The 25,324-nt window shown below is 43.2% G+C and overlaps 1 protein-coding gene across 1 annotated transcript in view; it reads right to left on the reverse strand.

Annotated features, from left to right (window-relative positions):
* The window catches only part of C8B (complement C8 beta chain), a 40,318-nt gene that overhangs the window by 3,719 nt on the left and 11,275 nt on the right, over nucleotides 1–25,324 (reverse strand). The window contains exons 4-10 of the mRNA XM_054573769.1: nucleotides 23,547–23,688; nucleotides 20,985–21,117; nucleotides 18,373–18,570; nucleotides 14,650–14,890; nucleotides 12,499–12,627; nucleotides 9,958–10,121; nucleotides 2,238–2,391 (exon numbers count right to left, since the gene is read on the reverse strand). Coding sequence (XP_054429744.1) covers nucleotides 2,238–2,391; nucleotides 9,958–10,121; nucleotides 12,499–12,627; nucleotides 14,650–14,890; nucleotides 18,373–18,570; nucleotides 20,985–21,117; nucleotides 23,547–23,688 — 1,161 coding nt within the window. The remainder of the gene's footprint in view (nucleotides 1–2,237; nucleotides 2,392–9,957; nucleotides 10,122–12,498; nucleotides 12,628–14,649; nucleotides 14,891–18,372; nucleotides 18,571–20,984; nucleotides 21,118–23,546; nucleotides 23,689–25,324) is intronic.

Here is a 25,324-nt window from a genome sequence, read left to right on the forward strand (position 1 = left end):
TTGTTGGAATACTACTGATTGGCAGAAACTTGCCCTAGACTTATGAATTCAGAGTCAGAAGGTACATTTGTGGTCAGTGAGGCCAATGGTCATTTTCACCACAAATAATTATCTAGCCTCTACTTGATCACCTCTGGTGATAGGGAGCTCGCCACCCTGAGATGTCTCATCTTCTCTTTGGCCCGTTACTCCTTCTGTTACTTGGTAATGTGTCAGCCTGGAGCTTTTCTCATCTGGATTACACTGAATCTCTTCACGGGACTGTCTTTTACAAATCAGGCCCTGTGAGCATCCCAGCCCCTGTCTTCATACTCTTCCCCACCTCCAGTGAAGAACCTCACATGGGTCCCAGTTTCTAGGTCCAAATGACACACAAGGAAAGGGGGGTTTCAGCAGCCCTAGATCAAACCCTTGAGCTGCTGAGCTGACTTCCTGCTGAACTGAACCTCACTTAGGTGTCCTTGTCCTGAAGGCAGAGCTTCCCAGCCTTATGCTCTCGCTATGTCTGCTTTGCTCATACCTGTCTTGTCCAACAAATTAAACACACACTCCTTAGTCTCAGCTGGGTAGCTGGGATCCTTCTCCATGAGAAGAGGCCTTTTCTGTATCCCCTCTGTTGAGTCTGCTCCATCTACATGGTTTGTTCTGCCCACTACAACTGGCTCCCTGGGCTGGGATGTCCTGGAACCAGTTGCTGTGGGTGCCCCATTTTGTCATCAGGCTGGACTGGGCACTTCCTCAGAGTTTTGCTAACCTATCTTAAGAGAAGTATAAGATCCCAGGCTCAGCACCTCCCAAGTTTGTCCTGCCCACTTCAGTAACCCCAGTGTGACCCTCAAAATTAGGAATCAAATTCCAGTGGCCCATACTTTCCACAGCTCCCCTGTCCCCCAATCTGCTCAACATTTCTCCATCAGAAAATACACAAAGGTTTTTTTTCCCCCCTGCTCAGCCCAGAGCCCCTTCTTTGACCAGAAAAGATTTCCTGAGTCCCCCAATCTCAGGAATTTAATTCTAATGGTCCATCCTTTCCACAGCTCTCCAGCCCCTCAATCTGCTCACCACATCTTGGTCCAAGAATGCACACAGGCTTCCTCTGCTCAGCCCGGGGCCCCTTCTTTGACCCGAACAGATTTCCTAAGTCCATCTCCACTCTTTATTACAGACCACACAGCCTCAGTCTGCTCCTGTCTTCAGTTTAATGCTGCCGTCACCCACTGTGCCCCTTTTGGCTATAACCCAGGTATCCTGATAGCAAGAGGCAGGTATCCTACCTGCCTATATTCTGAGTCCTTGGGAACTAGACTAACATTTCTTCTACCACTTGGTATATTTCAGCATAACTCTTTGTTCAAGTCCAGCTTTCTCACTAGTCCATAAGCTCAGTGAAATCCTCAGTCCTCTCTGCCATGGATTCAGCTGTAGAACAGCTTCTTAGCCCTGACTCTACAGTGGAATCATCTGGCTGGCTTTTTCAGAGGCTAATCCCAATGATTCACTTCGGGCAGAGGCTTTGTGTTTGTGAAAAGCTCCCTGGGTGATTCTCACGCACAGTCTGGCATCTGCTGCCTTAGAGGAACGTAGTGCGTTCTGCCATGAGCTGCACCTGAGTGCAGAGGTTTCCTGCTTCCACTGCAGGAGACATGGGGACTCTGGCCATCCTGAGTCACACACAGACTGCAGGTTAGAACTACCTGGAGATGGTTTCACCATCCCTATGAGGGGCTCTTCCCCAGAGATACATCATGATGCAGGTTGGGGCCAAGCATCAGTAGTTCTGAAGGTCTCAAACACGGCATACCTCATTTTATTGTGCTTCACTTTATTACCATTCACGGGTGTTGTGGTTGTTTTAATAGATGGAAGGCAAGACTCTTTACCAGAAAAAAGACTAAGAATTGCTTTATTGTGATACCCACTTAATTGCAGTGATCTGTAACCAAACCTACAATGCGTTGTCTCCAAAGTATGCCCATAGTTCTAATGCTGAGTTAGGCTGAAGAAGCTCAGCTTTAAGTGACTCCAAATGACCAGGGGGTCCTTTCCTCCCCTTAGAGATAATGGAAAGAACTTCATGACAGACTTTGGGGCCTGAGGTAGAGGACTAGGGACTGACCTAGAAACTCTCCTTGAGCTACTCTGGAGGATATGTGGTTTTAATAACCTGTTCTGGCCCCACAACCAGCCCCTCCAGATGAGGGCTTCCACAAGGGACACCAGCTGCCTGGAAGTGGTACCTTTCAGGACAGGGACTCCATTCCCATGGCAGGGAGCACAGACACAGGAGCTGACTTCTCTCTGGAACTCCTCCAGGGCCCGCTTCATGTTCCCCTTCACCGTGCTGGAGTAGGCAAAGTCTACGGAGGTTACCAGTTCATACAGAGGCTCTACCTGGGAAGGGAGGAAAGGCCTTTTTGTCAACAGAAAACATTAATCAAATAGAAGCTGAAAGCAAGGTTCTGCAGGAATGGGCAAGGGGTCAGTGCATACGTGGAGACCAAAAGTGGATTCATATGGAACTGGGTAAAAGCCACAGTGTGTAGATGGGTGTCCCATTGTTTCTCTGTCCCACTCCACCTCCTATTCACAAAGAAGCTCATTCAAGTTCAAGTCAACCAGTACTTACTGAATACTTCCTCAGTGCCAGGAATTCTGCACAAGTAAGGAATGAAATAAAATCCCCACTCACAAGAAACTCTGAGTCTAGAGATAGGGACAAACTTACTAAGGGATGCAGCACAGTGGTGACAGGTAACAGTGGAAACTTGTAATGAATAGAGAGGAGCAGGCAGTTAATCTTTCTCAGGTGAGGGAGGAGGTGATTTTTCAAACAGCTCTTTGGAAGTCTTAAAGGAACCTCATCCTAGCACCACTCCCCGCTCCAAATCTATCAAAAGCATTTATATCATGCAAGAGCCACTATCAGGAAGCTTTTCCCGAGCTCCAAAACTCACAGAACACTTTCCCACCATGAAATGCTCAGAACACTCTATACTACTCATCTGATACAAATTCTTTTTGCTCCTTGGTTGTTAAATTTTCTGTGTCGAAATCTCTCTTCTTCTTCTTCTTCTTCTTCTTCTTCTTCTTCTCCAATTAGATTGTAAAGTCCTAAAGATAAGGGCCACAACTGCTCAGCTGTGTCTCTGGCATCCAAGCCCTGAGCACAGTGAGAACCACTGATAAAGCGGATAGATGTACGGAATGAAGACCTCATCATCAGGGCAGTAATGGCAGATGTGGAGGAGAGGGTGTGGATAGCAGAACCGCAGAAGCAGAAGCAGTGATGCTGGTTGCTGAGAGGGCATGGTAGTGTTTGAGAATTGGAAGCCACCGATGGAAGTGGCAGCATTTGTAGGTAAGGAAGTACCAGAGGCGAAGCCCCAAAATGTAGTTAAAAATGTCAATTCTCTTGGCTCTAGTTGCAGCTCCAAGGCCAGGATCCTCTCCAGATTTTGTTAGTGATCCTGCCCGAATCCAGCCCTGGAGAGTTTAGGGTCTGTCTAAATACAGGCAATCATGCCTAATAGAAACCTCCAGTGAGAAGAAAATTGCTTCCATTTCTTAATGCATCTGATGCTGACCTTCGCCCCAGCGGGCAGAGCAAGGCCCCTTGGTGGTCCCATTGTCTCACTGTTTTGTGGTCAATGAATTGATCCAGAGGCTGTTTGCAGAAGCTTCCAGCCTGCTGGCCCACACATAGAGGAGGATTAGGAGGGAAGGGGCTGGGTTTGCTATACACCAATGATGAGCTCGTCCAACAGCTTTCCCTAGGGAGTACTCTGAAAGGCTGCCTTTAACTACCCAGGCATTTCCCTACCAGCACTACCAGACTTGCTCCAGGAAAGAGAACAAGTGAGAAGCAGAACTGGAACAAATCTTCCATGTACACTGTGTGCCAGGAGCTGTGCTGGTGGTTTACAAACAGGATCCCACTTCATTTTCACAAGATAGCAGCCATTAGCCCTGTTTTCAAAAGAGGTTAAATAACCTGGACGAAGTCAGTAACTCATACAACAGCACTTGTTTTTCCTACTAGTTCATGATGATTCCTGATAAAAACTGAGGCAGGAGACAGCATAGGAAGAACTCAGATTGCACTGCTGTTACTGGACAGTGCCTAGCATCCTGGTTGCCAGGAAATACCTTTTATCATTTAGGTAGAATGAATAATAAACTGAGTCAGGAAGGAGGAGGGAGACATGTCTCACCTGCTAACTCAGCCGTCATGAGCCTGGTCTGATAATATTGCCAGGTGTTCCAGCATCACAAGAAACACTATGTTAGCATCGAGGGAGGGCAATCCTTGAAATGCTATGTAGTATTTCCACTACCTGGGAAAGAAAGCCTTGAAACTGTGCTTTCCTTCCAAGACCTGAAATGTGGGAGAGGGTCCACAGTGTCCAAAGAAGAAGCCCATAAAATAACTTTGGTGAATTGCCTACCTCTGGTCACTATGTGTTTTACGCCATAGTCCCTAATGCTTATAGAAAGAGCCCATAAATAACTTCAGGTAACTGTCCCAAATTTAAATAACTGCCTCCTGTCATGTATCTGTTGTACAACATTAACAAATGGAGTCTGAGGCAAGATAAGGATTTGGGCTAAGAAACCCCCTCATATACCTAAGTTTGGGTAGTCACATCCCCCCCAGGGAAAGTGGCACCACATTTACCCGTTAATCATTAAGTAACTTTTTTACTCCAATCCTACCAACTCTATGAGTCCTCAGAACAAAGGACTCGGGGCACTCTGGGTGCCCTTGGCTCTCTGGCCACCCTGGCCTTTAGCCGCCCTCACTTTCACCACCCTGCTTTGCCCTGAACCTATGCCTTTCACCCCCATCCCCAACCTTAGCTAGGCCTGTTCTCTTCCAGGGGAACAGATCACTAATAAACTCCCATTGCACGCTAATAGATTTGCTGATCTGTAATTCTTTACATGCATCAGCAAGAACCAGGTCTCTCCCGTCAACAAAATGGCTTGACTATTTCTATTTCTAAACTCTATCCCTGGGTTCAACAAATTTTGCAGATTTTGGTGGAATTCTGAGAAGCAACTCCTCAAAACTTCACAGCTTCCTTTTTAAATTAAATGCATATGATTTATCTGTCTCTTCTTTGGTTTACTGGTCCTCTTTTCCTGCCCTTCTCTCTTTTCGGCTCTCTCTCTCCCTTCATTTTTCCTTCCCATCTCTTCTCTAAATACACAGTCCTAACTACTCACATTGATTATTGGGTCCTTAGCACACCTACCCTTATAAACATTTTATTTATCACATTGCTGCAAAGAGATGATGGGTGCTATCTACTAAACACTATGCAATTGTCTGTAATGGGCCCTGGTGATTGACATTTTAAATGACAACAAATATTTATTGCCATAGCTAGCATTTATTAGGTACCGAATTAAATACTTTACGTACATTATCTAACTTAATCTCCACAACAACCTTATGAGTCAGGTAGTCTTCTGTATTCCCATTCTATAGATGAAAAAGCTAAGGCATAGAAAAGTTAAAAAGATTTACCAGAGCCACAGTATTCCCACAGTAGTGGGAAAGGATTTGAACGGTTACCGTTGTGTGGTCTATTGCCTTTCAGTGTATCTTTTTTGGATAGGTAGATGGACAAATATTCTATTGACACCAAATTGGTGGCCTAAGACAAGTATAATTTTGTACTCCACTTTTTCCACTTTACATCATATTATGAGCATAAAATGATTTTTCCTATGTTCTTTAGATGAATTAGAACATATTCATCTTTTGCTGTGTTATTAAATCATTAGTTTGTTTCCTTTTTTATTTTCTCTTTTGTTATTATAAATAACATAAAACAAGGAATGTTTTTATACACACATCTTTACCAACTGTGAACAGTATTTCTTTAGCTGATTCTGCATTTACACTTATTAAATAAAAAGCTGTAAGCATTTTTTAATGTTTTGGGTGTGTATGGTTAAATTCTTTTCCTAAAGGGTTGTAACGATTTATAGGCCCATCTCATTTTATAAAAGTGCCCATCTCACCACTCTCAACGGACATTAAGTATTATTGATTATTAATCACTGTCAACTTGATATGTAAAAAATATTGCTTCGTTACTTTAATTTTTATTTCCTAGGGAAGTTGAAAATTTTGCATATTTATTCATTTTCTGATTTCTTCTGGCCGTTGCCTGTTTCTTTGAGATCTGTCTTTCTTATAAATTGCATCAGTCCTTACACAGTTAGAATTCCATGTGTGGCCAAATTATTTTGTAGGTGTGCCACCTGCCATTTAATTATATGCATGGTTTCCTTATTTGAAATTCAGAATTTATTTTAAGGGTGGTGTCATCAGTCCCATCAGTCCACATCCAACATTATCTGCCCACGCAATGCTAACACAACGTCTGTCTTTTAAACTTTCTCTTGGTCAGAGTAATTTGCTTTTTAGAGAATCTTTCACTAAGCTGCTTTAGAAAGATATGATGGTTGTTATCTGTTTACCAAATATATCAGCTTCTTTTCTTTCTGGGCAGGTGTCAGGGCTGCAATTCCCTGCCATCCTTAAGGACAGGTTTGCAATGTGAGTTGTTTGGAGCCATGAAAGGTGAGTAGAGGGAGTGACCCTTCCAGACTGAATCTTCTGGAGCAGAGTGAGATGACTTTTCCTATTTCCATTCCACTGCTGGTGATCTTGGGTGCACACGCCCAGGTAAAGCCTTCATTGCCTGGACACCTGGGGGGCGGTGGGAAAAACCCCCTGGCCAGTATACTTTTGAACATGTCACTGAGGTTTGGGGGTTGTTTCACTGCAGCATAACCTAGGCTGTCCTCACATCTCTGTGGGCACCATTCGCTACTATATTTTTTCCTTTCACCTTGGACGATGCCTATGCTCCACACAATGGCTTCCATCAGCCTGGATCTCAGACCACAGCTTAGGAGCCCCAACTATGGAAATATGTACAGATGATGGACTTGGTGACTGGGGTTGCTAGTTAAATATGGAATTCCCAGTTAAAATTGAATTTCAGATCAAAAACAAATAACTGTTTTAGTATCACTATGCCCAATGAAATACCAAAGAGATGCTTCTATTAAAAAATTATTCCTTATTTGTCTGAAATTCAAATTTAATTTGGCATCCTGCATTTGCTAAATTTGGCCACGCTTTATGTACTTTCTTTAATGTCTCAAAATGTCTTTGGGATTTTTCAGCCGTTAAGGATCATTTCAGTCCACCACATGCTTTTTTCCTTCCAGACCTTGTGGTTGTCACTCCACTATCTTCAGGCATTTAGTGTTGCAAAGAAGTCTAAGAGCACTATGACTTCTATTTTTATAGGACATATTTGTTGCTACAAGTAAAAAAAAAAATCACCAGGAAGTGTTTCAGTACAGTTTTTGTTTGGTTGGTTTTTTTACCCAGTACTTTTGCCTAATTTTCAACAAGCTGCTCATTTTGCACTATCAGCTCTGTGAAATTTCCCTCATTATGTGTTTAATTAATGCATCTTCACACTTAATCTTGTCTGCTTCTCAGGAAGAAGTCCCTGAGTTTTAGATTTTAACTCTGTACTCTCTGTCCATATTTCTTTCATGTAATTGTTTTAATCCCACCTTTTGCTCCTACATTCTAAGAACATTTTTCTAGCACCTTCCACATCACTGGCTCAATTTTTTGCAGTGTCAATTCTGTTCCTTATAGTTTCCCATGTAGCTTTTAATTCTGCTATTGTGGGTTTGGTTTCCTATATTCAGCTACTTCCCTTTTCATGTGATTTGTGTCTAAACATCTCAGCTCCTATTTTTTGTGTCACGTATTCCTTGTTTTCTTGAATTTTGTTATAATCACAAAGCAAATGCATTTTAAATTTACTTGTTTTTCTATATTTTAGATGAATGCCACTCTTTTGCATCTTGAATGTTATGTCAATCTTTTGTGCTCAAACCTTTTTTATATGCTTTTTGCTTTCCCTTAACTCTTCTGTGAACTAAGAGCCCTCTCTCTGTGTCTAAAGTTCACCAGTAAACAGTAGCAATGGGTTCTTCTTTGGCTTTCTCCCTCACCCACCTGGATTCTACAGGAATCATGTCTTAGATCATGATCTTCAACACTGGTCTATGTACACAAGCTTCAGCTAACACTTGTGTCTAGGAATTGCTTATGTAGTGGGCTCTCCTGTCCTGAGAAGCAATAACTGCTCTAGCTACCTGGTAAATGGACTCTGCAAAGAAGAATTAGTCAGAGATAATGTGAAGCCATTTGTAGGTTTCTCTTGCCAGAAACCTCATGAAGGAGTAGGGTCCCCAAAATGCATGTTTCCAACTCAGGTTAGGAATGTACAGAGGAAGTGCATATAAACCTTCAATGATCCTGCGTCCCGTGCTCCAGAAAACGTTTCTGATTCTCTAATCTCTTCCCCTCTTTCAGCCCATGTAGCTCTGCAGAACCCTTCACTGACTGTGTAGGTATGACTCTCTACTACATCCCATGTATGCTGAGAAGACTCAGGAAAGTGCTACACATCTGTGGTTGTTTGCAGTCCTGTTTGAGAAGTTTAGCCCGCAAACCTTCCCCCCTTATACCACATTTGATACCACATATATGCTTGCCTCTTGACATTCTCAATTCTGGCATATCCAACTTATTTAGATAGGTAATCAGGGTAATCCATTAACTTTCAGTTTTAAATAAAAGGTTCAGGTAAGAGACAACTAAAATGTAAACACCAGGGATCTATTTTTCCCTGAATTCTGTTCTCTGCCATGTCCTTATATAATACAAACCCATGCCACCATGCCATCTACCAATACCAGATTCCTCGAGCTGCCTGCAATTCTGTCCTTCCTGATGCTTGTCTACATGTCATTACTGAATAAGTGGCAAAGGAGAGGATTTGAATGGCAGCCTTCTTGTTCTGCAGAAACTATGCATTTGACATACAAATAAAGACCCTGTGGGAAATTGCCAGGGTTGGAAAGTGCAAAGTGTCCTACTGGAGCTCTAGCCCCTTAGTTCCCCTCCTTTGCTGCAAGAGTAAATCTCCAGGGGCTGAAGGCTGGACGCTCAATGACAGTACAGATGATGGTGAGAAGAGGATGGTGTAAGATATGACATGGACACCGTCCTGAAGGCCCCACAGGCAAGGACCTACCGCTGCTGATGTGTATGACAGCCCTGTTCCAGCAAATGTCCTTTTAGTTTAAGTTTGCAAAACTGCTCTTGTTTGGGTGACAGGTGGTTGGGATCATTATTTTTTAAAAGTCTGAAGGGGAGGGAAAAGATGCAAGTACCAGGTCTGGACCTAGTAGAGACTCCTGAGCAACCACAGATCGGTGCAACCTCTGTGACCTTGGTTTTTATCAGCCACAAAATAGAGATAAGCACACTTAATTTGAAGACTTATGGGGATTAAATCAAATAACACTGTTAAAGCCCCTGGCCAAGTGTCATGAATATGTGCCCCAAAGATGTTGGTGATTACCATGATGTATTATCCTGCCCTGCCAGATAGTTATGCCTGGATGTGTCTTACTGTTCAGCATAGATTGTATTTTTCATCCTTGCATGTCGCTCTATTTTCCTCCAGTGCCTTAGTTCCTATCACAGTGCAGGAACACAGCAACTATTTGTTGACTGCTTGAATGAATATTTAAGTGAACAAAAATAAGTGAATGAGTACTCTGATGAAATGGAAACAATTAATAAGGTTGGAATAGAAGGTGATAGTTCATTTTCTTTAGCAACTTGGGGATCTAAGTGAGAGGGAGTCAGGGGTTTCTAGCTGGTGCTGAGCAGCATATTGTAATCAGTTCATTCCAGCTATATTTCCATTATAATGCATGCATCTCAAGATTAGGGGCTGGGTCTTATTGAGCTCTATATCCCATACCCTTGCTCACAGTAGCCCCTCATGGCTATTTTCTGAATAGAGGGAGGATGGATAAAGCAGCTGCCAGCTGTACCTTGATTTTGATGATGTCCGGGTTGTACTGCACTGCATCTCCCCACTCCTGCATCAGGTCTGCTGTCGGCAGGTCCCTGTACGCCAGGACAGTGATGTACTCGCTTGCTCCTCCTCGTACTCGGACCACCAAGTCCTCAACCATGCTGTCTTTATTGTTTCTGTCTGATATGAACACAGAGACCTAGAATGCCAGGGAATCTACCTTTGCACCTTAAAATTTACTGCAACCCAGTTAACAACCTGGTTACTATGATATTCACTGAACTTGCCCTGTAGAAGTGGGTAGACAAGAGATATCCCTACCAGCAAGGAAGGCACACTGCAAGGGGCAAAGGACTGCTTACCCAATCCATATACATGCAATTTGGGGACAGAGAAAGGGGGACTTTTATTCTGAGTATCTATAAATGCCTGTCACTATGTTAGTCAATGGAAGATAGATATCTGATAGGTAGATAGATAGAAATGGATAGACTAAAAACTCATAGAAATGTAAATAGATTAGTAGGTAGTTGATAGATACCTACATAGATAGATACATCATGTGGGTAGACTGATAGATCATAGATAGGACAATAAATTGGTAAATAGATACATAAATCCATCTATACATAAGGATAGATTCATAGATCATAGATAGGTAAATAGATTGGTAGATAGATTATTGATCATTTATGTATCAGCCACTAATCTAAGTGTTGTACATACGTTCACTCAATCTTCATCATGACAGAGAAAGTATGTAATTCTTACTTTGCAGAGAAGAAATCTTAGGCCTTGGCGTGAAGGAATTTATGCAGAGAGCTCTGTCCAAACTCTAAGCTATATCACTTCTTTGTGTGGGATGAAAAGGCTGGGAAAATCTGTAAGAGCTGGGCTCTGCAGGGCATAGATACCTATGAAAGAGTGTCCACTATAGAGTGATTATTATTTTGATTTTTCTTGGAGTTTCCCAGAAAGTGCTCAATCACATCAGTGAGTCATTCCCATTCTAATTTGTCTATATGCCCAAAGCCAAAAGAACTGGTATAAAGTGGCTACCCAGCCCTGAGCGTGCAACACCTAAACATCGTATGAAGTGAGTGAGCCTTGCATACTGCTGGTAGGAGTGTCAACAGGTACAACCATTTTAGAAAACAGCTTGGAACTATCTAGTCTAGAAAAAGAATATACCTGACAACCCAACAATTCCACTCCTAGGAGTAGTCCCTGGAGAGACATTTGCACATGTGGGCCAGATGCCTGAGTGAGAATGCTCATAGCAGCATTGATTCTAAGTGTGTGAGATAGTGAAAAACCCAAATTTAACAGTGGGATGGACAAGGCGATGTATTCAAACAATAAAATACTATGCAGTGAAGGAAATGAATTATAATCATACACAAATACATGATGTTGAATGAAAAAAAAAAGCCCCACAGAACTGAAAAGATTACATTCCATCCATACATGGTTCAAAAACAAACAATACTGAGCCATACTAGTAAGTGACACATATGGGAGGCAAAACTATTAAGAAAGGAAGAGCTTGTTTAACACAGAAGTCAGGATGGTGCTATCTTGAAAAGGAAGGAAGGAGTTGTGATTGGTGAGGGGTTCTGAGGTGCTGAGCGATGTTCTATCTAGCAACCTGGATGGGGGGATCACGTTACAAATAGTCTTTAAAGAGCACCTATAGTTTATGTATGCCTCTGTATGTAGGATGCATCTTCCAAACCAGATGCACCAAAATGATCAAACACACATTAGCCACAATGCGAGAGATTGTGCTAGATGAGCAGTTAATTTTTGTTTTGGCTGTGGAACTCTTTCTCACATAAGCTTACTAACTAGAGCAGACAAAGGAGGGCTGTGTGAGCTGCAAAGGGGTTGGGGATGGGAGCCCTGCTCATCAGCCTCTCTTTCTTGCCCCACTGGCCATGGTGAGTCCCAGCTTCCTTGTATGGCCTTCAAGTTGCCTGCTCCTAAGACCTCTGGCTCTACACTTTGGCTTCAGTACCCTGCCAAGGGGATTCTGCTGCATGATTTGTGGTTTTGTCTGTTCTTCTAGTCTCTGTAAAGCCCATTGTCTCAGGGAAGAACTAGCCTCCTTGCCTACCACCCTGAGCCTAGCATCCTTCCCCTAGTGAGGGCCAACTCTGGGTAGAATTAGCTCCCAACTAACGTTCCATTGTTAGATTTTTTTTTCCTGCCTAAAACACAACCTTGATACTTGACTCCTCCAGTGGCAATTCAAATGATCCCTCCCTTAGGAAGCCTGCAGGGATGCCCTGGGCTGGGTTTGGTGCTTATCACTCTCTTACTGGTTCTTTGTATTCCTACTTCATGTGAGTACCATGAGGATATAAATGCAATTTTATTCATTTTTGTATGCCCAGCACATAGTAGGGGCTAGGAAAATTTTTACTGAATGAATTATTATTATTTTAATTGAAATGTCTTGGACTCTTGAGTATTTAACTTAAAGAAAGGTGAGGTCCTGGAGATGCTCACAAGAGAAAGAGGATAAGAATAGGAGTCACAGGCCCCTGCCACTCACCATTTATTTCCTTCAGAATATTCTCGCATTTCTCCCCCGACACACCGAACTTGGCATAGACCGTCTTGATTGCAGCACCGATTTTAAAACCTGCTTTGGTGCAGGCATAAACATCCTTAAGAGAATAATCTGAAAGAAGCAAGAAAAGAGGCTCTTGACCTAAAGGTGATTCACCTTGTCCTTTTCCCTGTGATTAATTCTGGAGGCTCGGCCCTTGCTGGATGTCATGATGCTACACAGGGACTTGGGTAAAAATGAATGGGTGGCCAGTCTGATGACAAGAAAGGCAAGCAGCTACTGCACCAGGGCAGAGATCTCCTAAGAGATCAGTGTCAGCTTCCCCGACAGCCTCCTCGAAGACTCTGAGGGTTCTTGCTGCCTGCCAAAGAGGGGAAGTGTTCAGAGAGCCCTTTTCTGAAAAGGTAGGGATAGAGCCAATGAATATAGGTTGCTGCAATCTGTCTCCCTTCCCCGATCCACCCTTCTCTCATCTTTGATGTAGTAGAAAGAGCTTGTTTATTGATGTAATGCATATCAAGTGTCTGGTACAGTACCTGGCAAAGGGGTCCATTTTTATTTCTTCTTCATTTTTGGATCATTTCTCACTTGCCCCACTCTAATTCTCCCCCAGCCATCCTCCTCCCCTGGGCATGCTGAAATCTCAGGTATGACTTGTAAGCACCTTTCTGTAACACTTTGAGGCCAGTGCAAGAACCAGAATTTTGACTACTCAGGGTGTCTAGTAGTGTTGGTGCAGATCACTATTCCCCAAAGCATGTTCCTTGAAACATGAATCCCTTGCTAACATTTCTTATAATTCTTGTACTAGTAAGTTTTATAAGGAAAGAGGCTTCTGTGGTCAAGTAAGTGTGAGCAATGTTGTATCAGAAGAGGTGAAGAGGTCGCTTATGGTGGTATGCTTGTGAAACACCTAAAGTGGGATCTATCATGTTTCCCCAACTTATTTTATTACAGAGCCTTTTTGAGGAAGCATGAAAATCACTTTTGAAACCACTTCTATGGAGAAAGGTACCTCCGATCTTGGCAAGACTGAGGCTACCATGACATAAATTTACATTAATGCACCACATGACTCCTAGCAAGTACCCTGGACTTATAACCAAGCCCTGGCTCTGCCACTGTAAACTCTGTGACCCAGGGCAGGTCACTTAATTGGACAAGTGCCATGTTGTTGGAAACAGTACTGGGTTGGGAAGCAGGAATCATGCCTTAGACTTGTAGTTAATTACAACTGGAAAGACTGTATCTGTATGGAGAATGGATATCTATACGGAGAACAGATTGTAGAAGAGGAATTGGAGTTGAATATTAGTTCATAGGCTATAATAATAATTTGCTACCTTGATATTTAAAGTGTGGTTTATGGGTCAGCAGCATTGACATCATGTCAAACTTCCCAGAAATGAAGAATCTTGGGCCTCACCTAAAACTTACTGAATCAGAATGTGCCTCTTACAAGATCCTCAAAGAATTCACATTCACATTTTGAGAATTACTGGTCCTGGGATGAGCGTAAGATCATAATGGTAAAGACAGAGATAAAATGAAATTTGGGGCTAGAGCTGATGGGATGTGCTAATAGGTTGAAAGGAAGGTAAAATAATCAAGGTTGACTTCTAGGTTTTTGCCTGAGCCTCTAGTTAGATGACGGAACTATTCTGAGATGTGGATGACTATGGAAGAAACATATTTGGGGAAGAAAAGCAAATGTTCTTTTTGGGGGGCATGTTAAAGTTGTGATGGTTGTTAGGCATTCAAATAGAGGTATCAAGGACGCATTTTGACACAAATTTTGGTTGCAGAGAAGAGACCCAGGGTGGATATAAAACTTGGAAGTTATCTGCACGTTGAAGGCATCTAAAGCCCTGAGATTAGATGCTATTGTCTAGATAGGAGTTGTAGAAAGAGGACTGCCTGGATGGAGGGCTGGGTAGAGAACCAACCTTAGCAAGTTAAAAAAAGAAGAAGAATATGTAGATAGAATTGTGAAAGTAAAGCCAGGGAAGGAGTAGGAAAACAAGGAGCACAACTTAAAACTCTTCTTCCCACAACTAATGGAATCCCCTCCCCATCAACACACATAGCTCACATGTGCCCAGGTGAAGGGCCATGTTCCCCTGGGCCACGTACCTGCTTTCTTCATGGCCTCTTGGTTCAAAATGAGTGTGTATTCGTAAACACCCCCAAGCACGGCCTCTGTGATGTAGTGAGTCCCGAAATCACGCAAGAGATCTCTGTACTCCCCATAGCTGTACTCCAGGGGCAGCTGCTTGACTCGCTGAAGGAATTCATGATGGAGCATGAGGCCTCGGGATTTCAGCTTGTAACGTGCCACTTCAAGGTCAGAGCGTGCGTGCAGAAATTTGCTTCTCTAAATGAAATACCAACATGGGAAAACCAGACCTTTAAAGTTAGGAATCTGGAACGAGAAGATGAACTTTACAAATACCAACCGATGTTCTCTGTCCAGGGTCATCGCTCTTATGATTCCTTTAGGATACTTGAGGGAAGCAGCCTCCCTGACATGTCTCATAAATATTCCAATGTCCTTTTCAGCTTGGAAGAGCTAGCTCTGCACTCACCTCCTTAAAGTAGCAAATAAGGAACGAGAAGGGGAGGTAACCAGAAGCAGACATGGCAGGGGGCAGCATGGGCACAAGTGGCAACTGTATTGGGACACAGGGTTTGCTGACCCACAAAGGCAACCTCTTTATGTTCTGCAGAAGAAAAGCCACTCAAGAAAGAGTAAAAGCAGTGCTTTAGGGGGGCTAGACATTGTCATGTACAGCAAGAGACAATAAGCCACAGCCTGTGCACTCCAAATCAATGCCTGGCTTTGGAAATAAAGTTTTATTGGAATACAGCCATGCCCACGTGTTTATGTCCAAAGCTGCTGTCATACTACAGAGGTAGAGTTGAGTAGTGTCAACAGAGCCTGTACAGCCCCACAAAGCCCATTTTGCCCTTTAGAGAAAAAGTTTGGCGACCCTGATTTGTGGGATCATCTGAAAGGTGGTGATGCTAGGTGAAGCGCAAACATCCAGGAGGTGTTCATAATATAACCCAAGGAGAGAGGCTGCTACATTGCTGTGGATGCAGAGAAAAAAAGTGAAAATGTGGAAAGTGTCCATGGCGTACATTCTGCCCCAATCTTAAAAATTCAGCAGCTTGAACAATCAGTTCTATAAAACTGCACCAGCTCTGGTTGTACCCCTCACCCAGTCCACCCACTGGTGTCTGCCTGGCTGTCACCCACTCTAGTCCTGCCCCAGTTACTCATGACCCTCTTCCTTCTTCCTTGCCTCTCCAACCTAAGCAGTCACGAGGTGCTCTGTTCATGATCTTTCTAAATATTTTAGGCTTCATCTCTTCCTTGGGTTATTATAAAAGATCTCTCACTCATCTCTCTCCTTTTTCTAATCAGAACTGACATCCTTACATTCTGATTGTACTATTATAATGCTGCTCTGGCCTTAAAACAAACCCATGCATTGGCTCGCTGTTGCCTCCAGAATAAAATCTACTCCCTTACTTTGCATACATGAGCTCCACAACCTGTGCCCCAATAGCCTCTCTGGCTTTAGCTTCTACAACCTTCAGGTATTCCTCTCCATACCTTACTATTTCCACCACCGACACCATACATCAAGCATCATCTCACCTCTTACTGTTCCCCAATCTGCCATTCTAGTTCATAATATAATTTTGCACACACCGTTCCCTCTGCTGGAACTGCTCTTCCCTCTTTTTTCCGCCTGACACACACTTATTTACATGTTAAATCCTTGCTTAGCTGTTGCCACCTGTTTGATATTATTTCTGAATTTCCTAAACACACTCTGTCTTCCAGGATTGCATTGTACTTTGCTTATATTTCCTTTATAGCATATACCATTCTGTATTACAACTGCTATTAGAAAATTAATAATAGGTTACCTAACATAAACATTTGCCTCTCCTACCAGACAGTGAGTGTGAAAGCAAGCATCATGGCATATTTGTCTTTGGGTCCCAAGTCTCTAGTTTAGTGTCTCGCACAGAGTCCACAGTCTATAAGTAGCTATTTGAATCAGGGAGGTAGGAAGGGAAGGAGGGAGACAAGAAAATGAGAGAGATAGAAGAAGAAAGAGAGGGAGTAAATGGGTGGTACCCTTCATTTTCTCTATTAACAAGGTAATTTCCTTTTAATCAGTTCTATCCTTCACCACTGAGCACCTACAAAGTGCCATTCTGAGTCTAAAAATGTAAAAACCCAGGCTCTACCGCCAAGGAGCTCACAGCCTAGAAGATGAGGAAAAGTAAACCAAGGTAATTATAGTCTAATAAAAGTTTACTACTCATTCTCTACTGGTTGTATTTTTGCACCAGAGGCCTTTCTGAGCCCCTCACCACTTCCTCTCACATAAATCACTGCCAACTTTAAGTCTTGGTGTCCCCCCTCCCCCGCCACATGTGCCTCTTAGATTATTTTTCCATCACGTCACACCGAAGTTGAAAAACCTCAGAGGAGAAAATGCATGTCCCTCACTCTGGAATTCAAAGTTCCTCAAATCTGCCTGTTACCTGTTCTCCAACATCACATCCCATTACCTCCCACTCCTGTTACTCCTCTTCCATCAAGTCATGGGCTTTGACCTTCATCTTATGGGCAATAGGAAGCACATGATATGATTAGACTGGCATTGTAGAAACATTTTTCCAGCAGTGCAGAAATTTGAAGGGGCAAGTTGGAAGACAGGAGACTCTTTAGGAGGGCAGAGCAAGAGAGGACAGAGCCTGGGCTAGTTAAGATAGAATCCAAGTTAAGATTTAAAAATATTGACCAGTTATACTAAAGGATTTGGTGGCCAAAAAGGGTAGAACTGAAGAGAAAAGAGAATCAAATATGATTCTGGAATTCTTAGCCTGGGAAAGTAGTAGAAAAAAGAATGATATTTCACACAGAAAATTTAGGAGAAAGAACTTGCTTTGGAGTGTCAGCAAGATATCCAGGTCGTGATACCCAGAGGAGCAGGTTATAACTGGTTAGAGATTCACAGAAAGGTTAGGGGCAATGATGAAGGCTCATGGTTTGTCCACAGAGAGGAGGGAGGTAAGTAGAAGAGGTCACCCGGGCTGGCTGTAGAGAAAGAAAAGATGTCACAAATTAAAGAACAGGTGAAGAGCCCTGGCCAGTGTGGCTCAATTGATTAGAATGTTGTCCCACACACCAAAAGATTGGGGGTTCAATTCCCAGTAAGGGCACAGACTTAGGCTGCAGATTCAATCCCTGGTAGGGGCATGAATGGGAGGCAACTGATCAATGTTTCTCTCTCTCTCTACCTCTCTCCCAAATCAATACACATAATTTTTTAAAAAAAGAACAGAACACTTGGAGATACTGGACCCCAGGAAGGGAACTGATAAGGAGCAGGAAAAATAGAGGAGAAACAGATGTGTGATGTGAAGTCACCTTCACCAAATGCCCCCAAAAAGTCAGAGAAGAAGTCTTGGGTGAATTTCTGGAAAGAAATGTCAGCTGAAAGTTTGAGATGGAAGTAAAATTGTTGGGTTTGAAAACTCTCCAGAGATGATTTGGTCTGGCAAAGCTACAATATTAAATTAATGAAAACCAAGGGGAAAAGCTTATTAGAAAATGAGGGTAAATAATTTGAGAAGGCAATTGCTGCCTGACCTTCCAAAAAGTAAGTTAACATAACACCATGCTATTTTTTGTATGTATGAAAGGTTTTCAAGATAATAGAAATGTAATTGGTTGCTAGGACTAGTAGTAATGTGGAATATAGACATATCAGTGGGCATGAAAATTGAAATGAATATATAGAAATTGAAGAGCAACAAAAGGGTACTTACAGTATGAGAGAAGCGTTTGGTTTTGCGAACAAATCTTTGACTATTATCAGTTGCCGTGTTAATGCCAAGTTCAAATATTCCAGGTACTTTAAAACCAAAGCTGAAACTGGACTTGCTGGTTTCCAACTTTGTGACATTATGTTCATAATCTGAGTATGATTCATATTCTGTCAATGCAAATTCATACTTGCCTTGTGTCTAAAGGAAGAAAAAAGAAAATGTTTTTATTTTATTTGATTCACATCAGTTCAGTACAAGCCCACAGACATCCACAGTATTCTTACTATCTGTCAGATGCTGGATGAGGTGCTCTGGATACTGAAAACTCAGAGCCAACTCAGTCCCTCCCCTGGAGCTCCTGACCCAGCAAAAGAAACAGAGGCATTCAATGCCAGGGGGTGATATTCAGAGCTGAGTGCTTGGTTTGGGTTTGAACTGGCAGAAAGGTAGGAGAACATTTTGGGCTGTGGACTTGGCTTAGGCACAGGTACGGAGGTGGGAAAGAGCAGAATGTATTTAAAAACTGCAAGGAGTTCTAGTGTAGTTGTATCAGAAGATACAAGAGTGAGGAGAATAGAGAGGTGTTGTGAGAGAACCTGCTGGTGCAAGAATGCTGAGGCTTCTGGATGACTTGCTCTGAAATTGGACTTAATCCAAAGATAAGCCAATAGAGGAAGCCGCTGAACCGCAGGAAGATCATTCCAGGGCAAGGTAGTGGTTGGATTGGTAGGGACAAATCAGGAGTCAGAGAGGCCAATGAGAGGCTGTAAGAGGAATGTCACTGACAAGAAATGAGAGTCTGATCAAAGGTGGTACAGTGGGGATGAAGTGACAGGGGCAGGAAGAAGCCTTTGAGAGACCTCAGTAGAACTCCTTGCTTAAAAATAAGGGCTGACCATTTTTTTGTGTGCACAGGGGGAACTGCCAAGGGTACTGCCTTGGTGGCCCTGGAGTGACCAGTCCCAAATTGCTTCCACTCTTACCCAACAATCGTCAGCTTCTAGACACTTGTGGTTCCATAACACCTCAGCTGCCAATACCGAGAAGCAGGTGCGATTCTGGGTGGGGCCGGGAATAAGGCTGCTGTTTTTAAGTTGGGTAACCTTGGACATCTGACTTAACCTGTCCATGCCTCAGTTTCTTCACGTGTAAAATAGAGACAATAGTTATTCCTCCCTCTGGGCTTGTTCCGAGGGTTGAGTTTATACGGGTAAAGTACTGTACAGCACCCGGCACAGCACTCAAAAAAATTTGGCTATGAAGAGAAGAGGCTAAATATACAGGCATGGGCAAAAGTGGGTTTACAGTTGTGAGTATGCGAAACAGAGTTTATTCTTGTGTTACTAGTGATTAATTATTGCAGTATTTTCCATACAAACAACTGTAAACCTACTTTTGCCCCACCCTGTATTTCTGGCCTGGGCCTGGTTGATGAACGGCTGTTCTAAGATCCTCTCTTAAAAGTATAGGCTGTGGGAGGGCACTGGCTCCATGAGAGAGGGCGTGTTTCTCCCAGGATCACTTTTTCCTTTCTGGCTAATAAGTATGCGTGGGGACAATGGGAGCAGGAAGGGAGAAGGGATGGGCTAGTGGCTTCACTATGCACAGTTTTCAAAGAGGAAGTGACCATGAAGGTTATCTATTCCAGCCTCGCCTTTCACAATGAAGACACTGCGGCCCGCAGTGGGAAAGGAACTTGGGCTAAAGTAAAACTGGGACCGGAGGCAGAGCCAGGCCTTGAGCCCCAGTGCCTTCTCCTCAGATCTTAAGTGCATGTCACTCACAGTAACACAGTCTATTCTAAATCCCACCCTCTGTGAGACTGCTTTTCAGTTTGCACGTTCATCACAATAGGCTTCCATTGGTAGAGCAGTTTACAACTTCAAAAGCTTAGAACAATGCCTGGTTCTAACAAACAGGCAAGGACTTGGTAACTACAAGAGTTAACATTTCCTAAGGGCACACTATTCAACCAGATATGGCGGTGTGTCTTGAGCGTTTATGCACGTTCCTGCAGTAGTCCTCTCCCTGCAGGGTAGAACCTTTATAACTCCCAATTTAAAGAGAGGAAGAGGGGATTAGTCAAAGAACATATATGAGGGACCCTGGACATAGACAAAGGCATGGGGATTGACTATGGGAATAGGGGTGTGGTCTGGGTGGAGGGGGCAATGGGGGAAAATTGGGACAACTGCACTAGCATAAATAATAAAATATTTAGAAAAAGAAAGAAAAGAAAGTAAAAGAAAAGAAAAGGAAAGGAAAGAGACTTGGAGCGTTTCGGATTACACAGGTAGAAAATTGTAGAGCCACCACGTCAGTGAGACTCCAAATCCTGAGCTATACTGTCTTCCTGGTACCTTTTTAATATTATTGTTAGTATGATTACTGCTACTACAGCTATTGCTGTTACTTTATGTAGCATGTCAGCCTCACTACATGTCATGAGGAAGGAGCCACCCACTTTACACATGAAGAACTGAACCTCAGAGAGAGAAAGGGATGCCCCAAACTCGCCCAGTCACAGGCTGCAGGCCTGGCCTCTCAGCCATGGCAGTCGGCTCCTGCCTGAGTGCTCACGACCCTGTACGGGCCTCCTGGCTGGCACATACCTGTGGGGTGTAGCTCTCCACATTGTATGGCTTCCTAAACCTCGTGTTCAGAATGTAATGAGGGGAGCATGCGCCGCCGTAATACCTGTGATCAAGAACTGGGCCCTCCAAACTGTTTGTGAACAAATTAATCCTGCAGGGAAAGTATAGAGAGGGAGAAGAGGCATGGGTAAGCAGCAGCCCATGTAATTTTAACCTGTAGACCTACCAAATGGTAGGTGGACCCACAGAATTTCAAGGCCCTTGATAGCTGGTAGGATTGAGCCTTTCCACTTCAACTCTGGCCACTCCTACCCACCACCTACCCTAGCCCCCAGCTCCTTCTCTTATGTGTAAGTGCTGTTCCTTATGCCTAGAATGCCCTTTCTAGCCATTTACTGTTTTTTCCCTAATCTGCTGAGATTGAGTTCTGTCGTTGCATGTGGTGTGAAGCCTTCACTGACACTTGTACCAAGATGGGTAAGAGGCCCTCATGTGACCTTGTGCTTGTCCCATCCATGCATGTATTGTTCTGTACTATTACAGTTGCCTTAAAAGAGTGGTCTAACAAATAGGTAAGAATACAGATTCTGGAGCCAGAAGCCTGGGGTCAAATTCCTGGTCTGCCATTGATGAGTTACATGACCTTGGCCACACTGGTTGACCTCTCTATACCTCAGTCTCCTCTTCTATAAAATGGGAACAAGGAGAATACCTACCTCATGTGGCTGTTGGGAGAAATCCACATGTCATATTTGTTAAGTGTTTAGAATACTGATTGGTCCATGATAAATGCTTGTTATTAATTATGTCTGTTGTCCCCACTGGATTGTGTGCCCTGGAGGATGAGGGTTTTCTTCTGAATTTCTGTATGACTCACATCACAAGGCAATAAAATAATTATCATTTACTGAGGTCTAATTGGAAACAGACACATTCGTGGTGGCTCAATGCAACACCTTAGTGTCCCCGAAGCCCTGGGTGGTAGATATTATTATGTCCATTTGGGAAGGATGAAAATCCCGTCTGTAATTAGACTTTATTGCTTACTGAATGCTGTGGCTCAGTTCTGACTGCTAACCAAAAGTTCTTTGTGTTGTTGCTGAAAGGAGCTCTGTCTCTTTTCAGTTTCTACCCATTGGTCTTGGTTCTGTTCCTAACAGAATTGTGTCAGGCTCTCTTCCCTATGGCAGAATTTCAAGTATCATTTAAAAAAATGTATATTTATTTATTGTACTTAACAAATATAACATGGTGCTTACTTTGTGGAGGCACCATAAGCATCAATTTACACACGTTGACCCATTTAATCCTTGTAAAATAGGGATTGCTACTATCATGCCCATTTTACAGAGGAGGAAAGTGAGGCACAGAGAGGGCAATTGGCCTGCCAGAAGCAACTAGTGAGGCCAGGATTCCTCCTGAGGGTCTAGTTCAAGAACAGAGGCTACATTCTTGCCACCACACAAACTACCTCTCTCTTACTAGTTTATTACAATCACATTAGCTTCTTCAGTACTCCCAGAACTTGAAAGAAGGGTTTTATTGACTTTCTTCCACAGATGACATTACTAAAGCCTCCCATAGATAAGCGCTTCACCTGAGGTCTTGCGGCCAGTGAGCTCAGACTTTTGTCACCTCCACTCAGACCCCACTACTGGCTCTGAAAGTACTTTCTGTCCCCTGGGACAGCCATGTGACCCCTGGGAACTGTCTTAACTTTCCCAGGCCTCGGTCTTCTTACAGAAGAGATGGGGATGATAATAATGGGCTTATTAGGTAGCCCTGAGGGGATATCTTCCCCCTGTGAGGAGTCTCTCTCTCTCTCTTATAATAGCCTTTGAGGATCATGATTTGATTTTTGTCCTGGAGGAAGGGGAATCCCAGCAGGGTCACTGCTCTCCTCCCCACACTGTCACATATGGTGATTTTCAATGCCCATGAGGGGAGGTTCTCACTCTTCCCTCGGAGGCTGAGGAGCTGAGAATAGGGCAGGTAAGTAGGGTAAACACCAGGCCAGCTTGGTCCCTTCTGACCTGGCTCCTCTGCACTCGCCAGGGGACTGCACCCACTCAGAGACCCCCAAGAAGCCTGAAACACAGACTGACGGCAGACTCACTCTGGGAATCCATTCCTTCACTGAGTACTTAGGAGCCTCTCCTCTGGGCCAGGCCTTATGCTGTGGCCCAGGGTTACAGAAGCAGGTGAAACCTCCCACACAACTTGGCAATGGGATTCAAAGGTTAAGGCTTGGAAAGCCCCTCACATGGTCACATAGCACGAGCTAAATGCACACATATCCCTGGGGCTCATGTGGAGCTTTGGTGGTCACCATGCACAACTCTGTTCCTAGTGCTCCTAACTTAGCCCTCCTGGTGGCCCATGTGTGTCAATAAGATGTGTTCTTGCAGCTCCTGAGAACTGTCCCTGGAGAACTGCTGTAGGCATGCACTTACACTACAATCTTTTGTCAGAAAGGAGAAAAGAAGCAATTCTTTTTCACATCAGCTTCTTCTCCTACTTCTTAGAATTACATTTAATTGTGTGCCTTCCCATCTGTACCACAGAAACACAGTAACTTACCCACTAGCCAGATTGTCAATTGCCCAGTACTGGTCCATTTCCCTCTGACACTTTTTATAAATTTTTTTACAGTTTGCCTCATCTGACTGGTCCCCACAGTCGTTGTCCCCATTGCAAAGGAGTCTGCGGTTTATACACCTCCCTGGGTTGGAAAAATGATGTTACACAAAGTTACGGGGTTGTCAGAGGGGAACTTGTGTGCTATGAGCACCTACTATGCACCAGGCACTTTCTAGACCTTTAATACTTTGTTTTTGACATGGATCATGGTGGGTTGGTAATAGCTTTTACATTTTACTCTCCAACAGAGGCCAGTGTTGTGTTTCTGAAAGCATTCTGAGGGGAGATTATTAAGGGAGGGCAAGGGAAAGTGCCTAGTAGGCAGAGATCGAGTGGGCAGACAGGAAGTCTGGACTTTCCTACCTGTGGCTGGGGAGAGAGATAGGTTTGGTGGGTTCTGCAAGTCATACCAGCTGTGTGACCTTCCTCATGTTACCTAACCTCGCACCTCAATTTACTCATCTGTAAAACAGGTAAGTCGTCATACCTACCCCTAGTGTTTCTGGGAATTTAAATGAGTAAATAGGACAGTACTGACTCATGGTTCATGCCCAATAAGTGTCATTATTACTATAATTAGTGTTTTTGTGGGTCAGGTGCATATTGCTGGTAAATATTTACAGCAGGACTGAAACCTATAACTCTATAACTGTCTAGTCACAACTATTTCTAGTAGACTGCACTGCCTTCAAGACTATAGCCATTTGGACTATTTTTCAACTATGAAAGTATTTAAACTACATGTTTGAAATTATTTGCAGCGCTTGACTAACTTGACTTCCTTTATTATTTGTATATTCTCAGGGGATAAAGCCCATAATACAGGTGACCCTGTTTCCTTAGACATGCCTGATCAATTTTAACCAATGTTCTTGGGGTGTTAAATGCAGAAGAATAACAACCTGGTCCTCAAATGTTTCTTATAAGGCTTTTAAACTAAAGCCTGCCCGAATAACCATTATGACTTTGGTCAGAATCATGGAACACTGGCTATAATGAGTCTGTGGACACATTGTAAAAAAGTCTTTCAGATTTATTGTATGAAATTTTGCATTTGCAATGAGCCCTAGAAATTGTTCTACAAATCCCTAACTCTTTCTCAAAAGATCCCAAAGCATAGACCATGTAGGTTCAGTAAACATAGAGACAGTTATAGCTCCTATTGAGATAATTTGGGTCAGTCAAAATATTCTTATTTTTGCTGGACACTTGCAGAAATAGAGACACATATGTTTGCTTGAATGAGCCAGATGAATGGGTTGAAAAAGATAGGCATTTACTTAGTTTTGCAGCTGACGGTAATTCTTTCATGTGCCCCTTTCTTCCTTCCTTCTGTCTGTCCACCCATATGTCCTTCTGTTTTTCCTTCCTTGCTTCCTTTAGTCAAAATTGTTTTTGCTGACTACATCATGCTTTAGGGGTTATGCTGGACTTGGTGATACACAAATGCAGAAGACAAGAACTATCTCTCCAAAGATTTTTCTGAGATCACTGATGTTAACCACCCTTATTTAACTGTTTCAGACTTTGCCTCTGACAGAGCCAGCTCAGCTCATGGTCTGAAAAGAGCTTTCATCCCCATTGTGCCACTTGAACCTTAAAACAAACTTAACTTACCAAACTTGTAAGGTAGTAATGTCACTTTTGACTTCCTGTTGTGAGACCCAACATGCAGAAAGGTTAAATGACTTCTCCTAGGTCACAAAGTCAGAATGGGA

Source organism: Pteronotus mesoamericanus, unplaced genomic scaffold (assembly GCF_021234165.1).
Source record: "Pteronotus mesoamericanus isolate MK-2021 breed Mesoamerican mustached bat unplaced genomic scaffold, CSHL_Meso_final contig_105, whole genome shotgun sequence".
Classification (NCBI taxonomy): domain Eukaryota; kingdom Metazoa; phylum Chordata; class Mammalia; order Chiroptera; family Mormoopidae; genus Pteronotus; species Pteronotus mesoamericanus.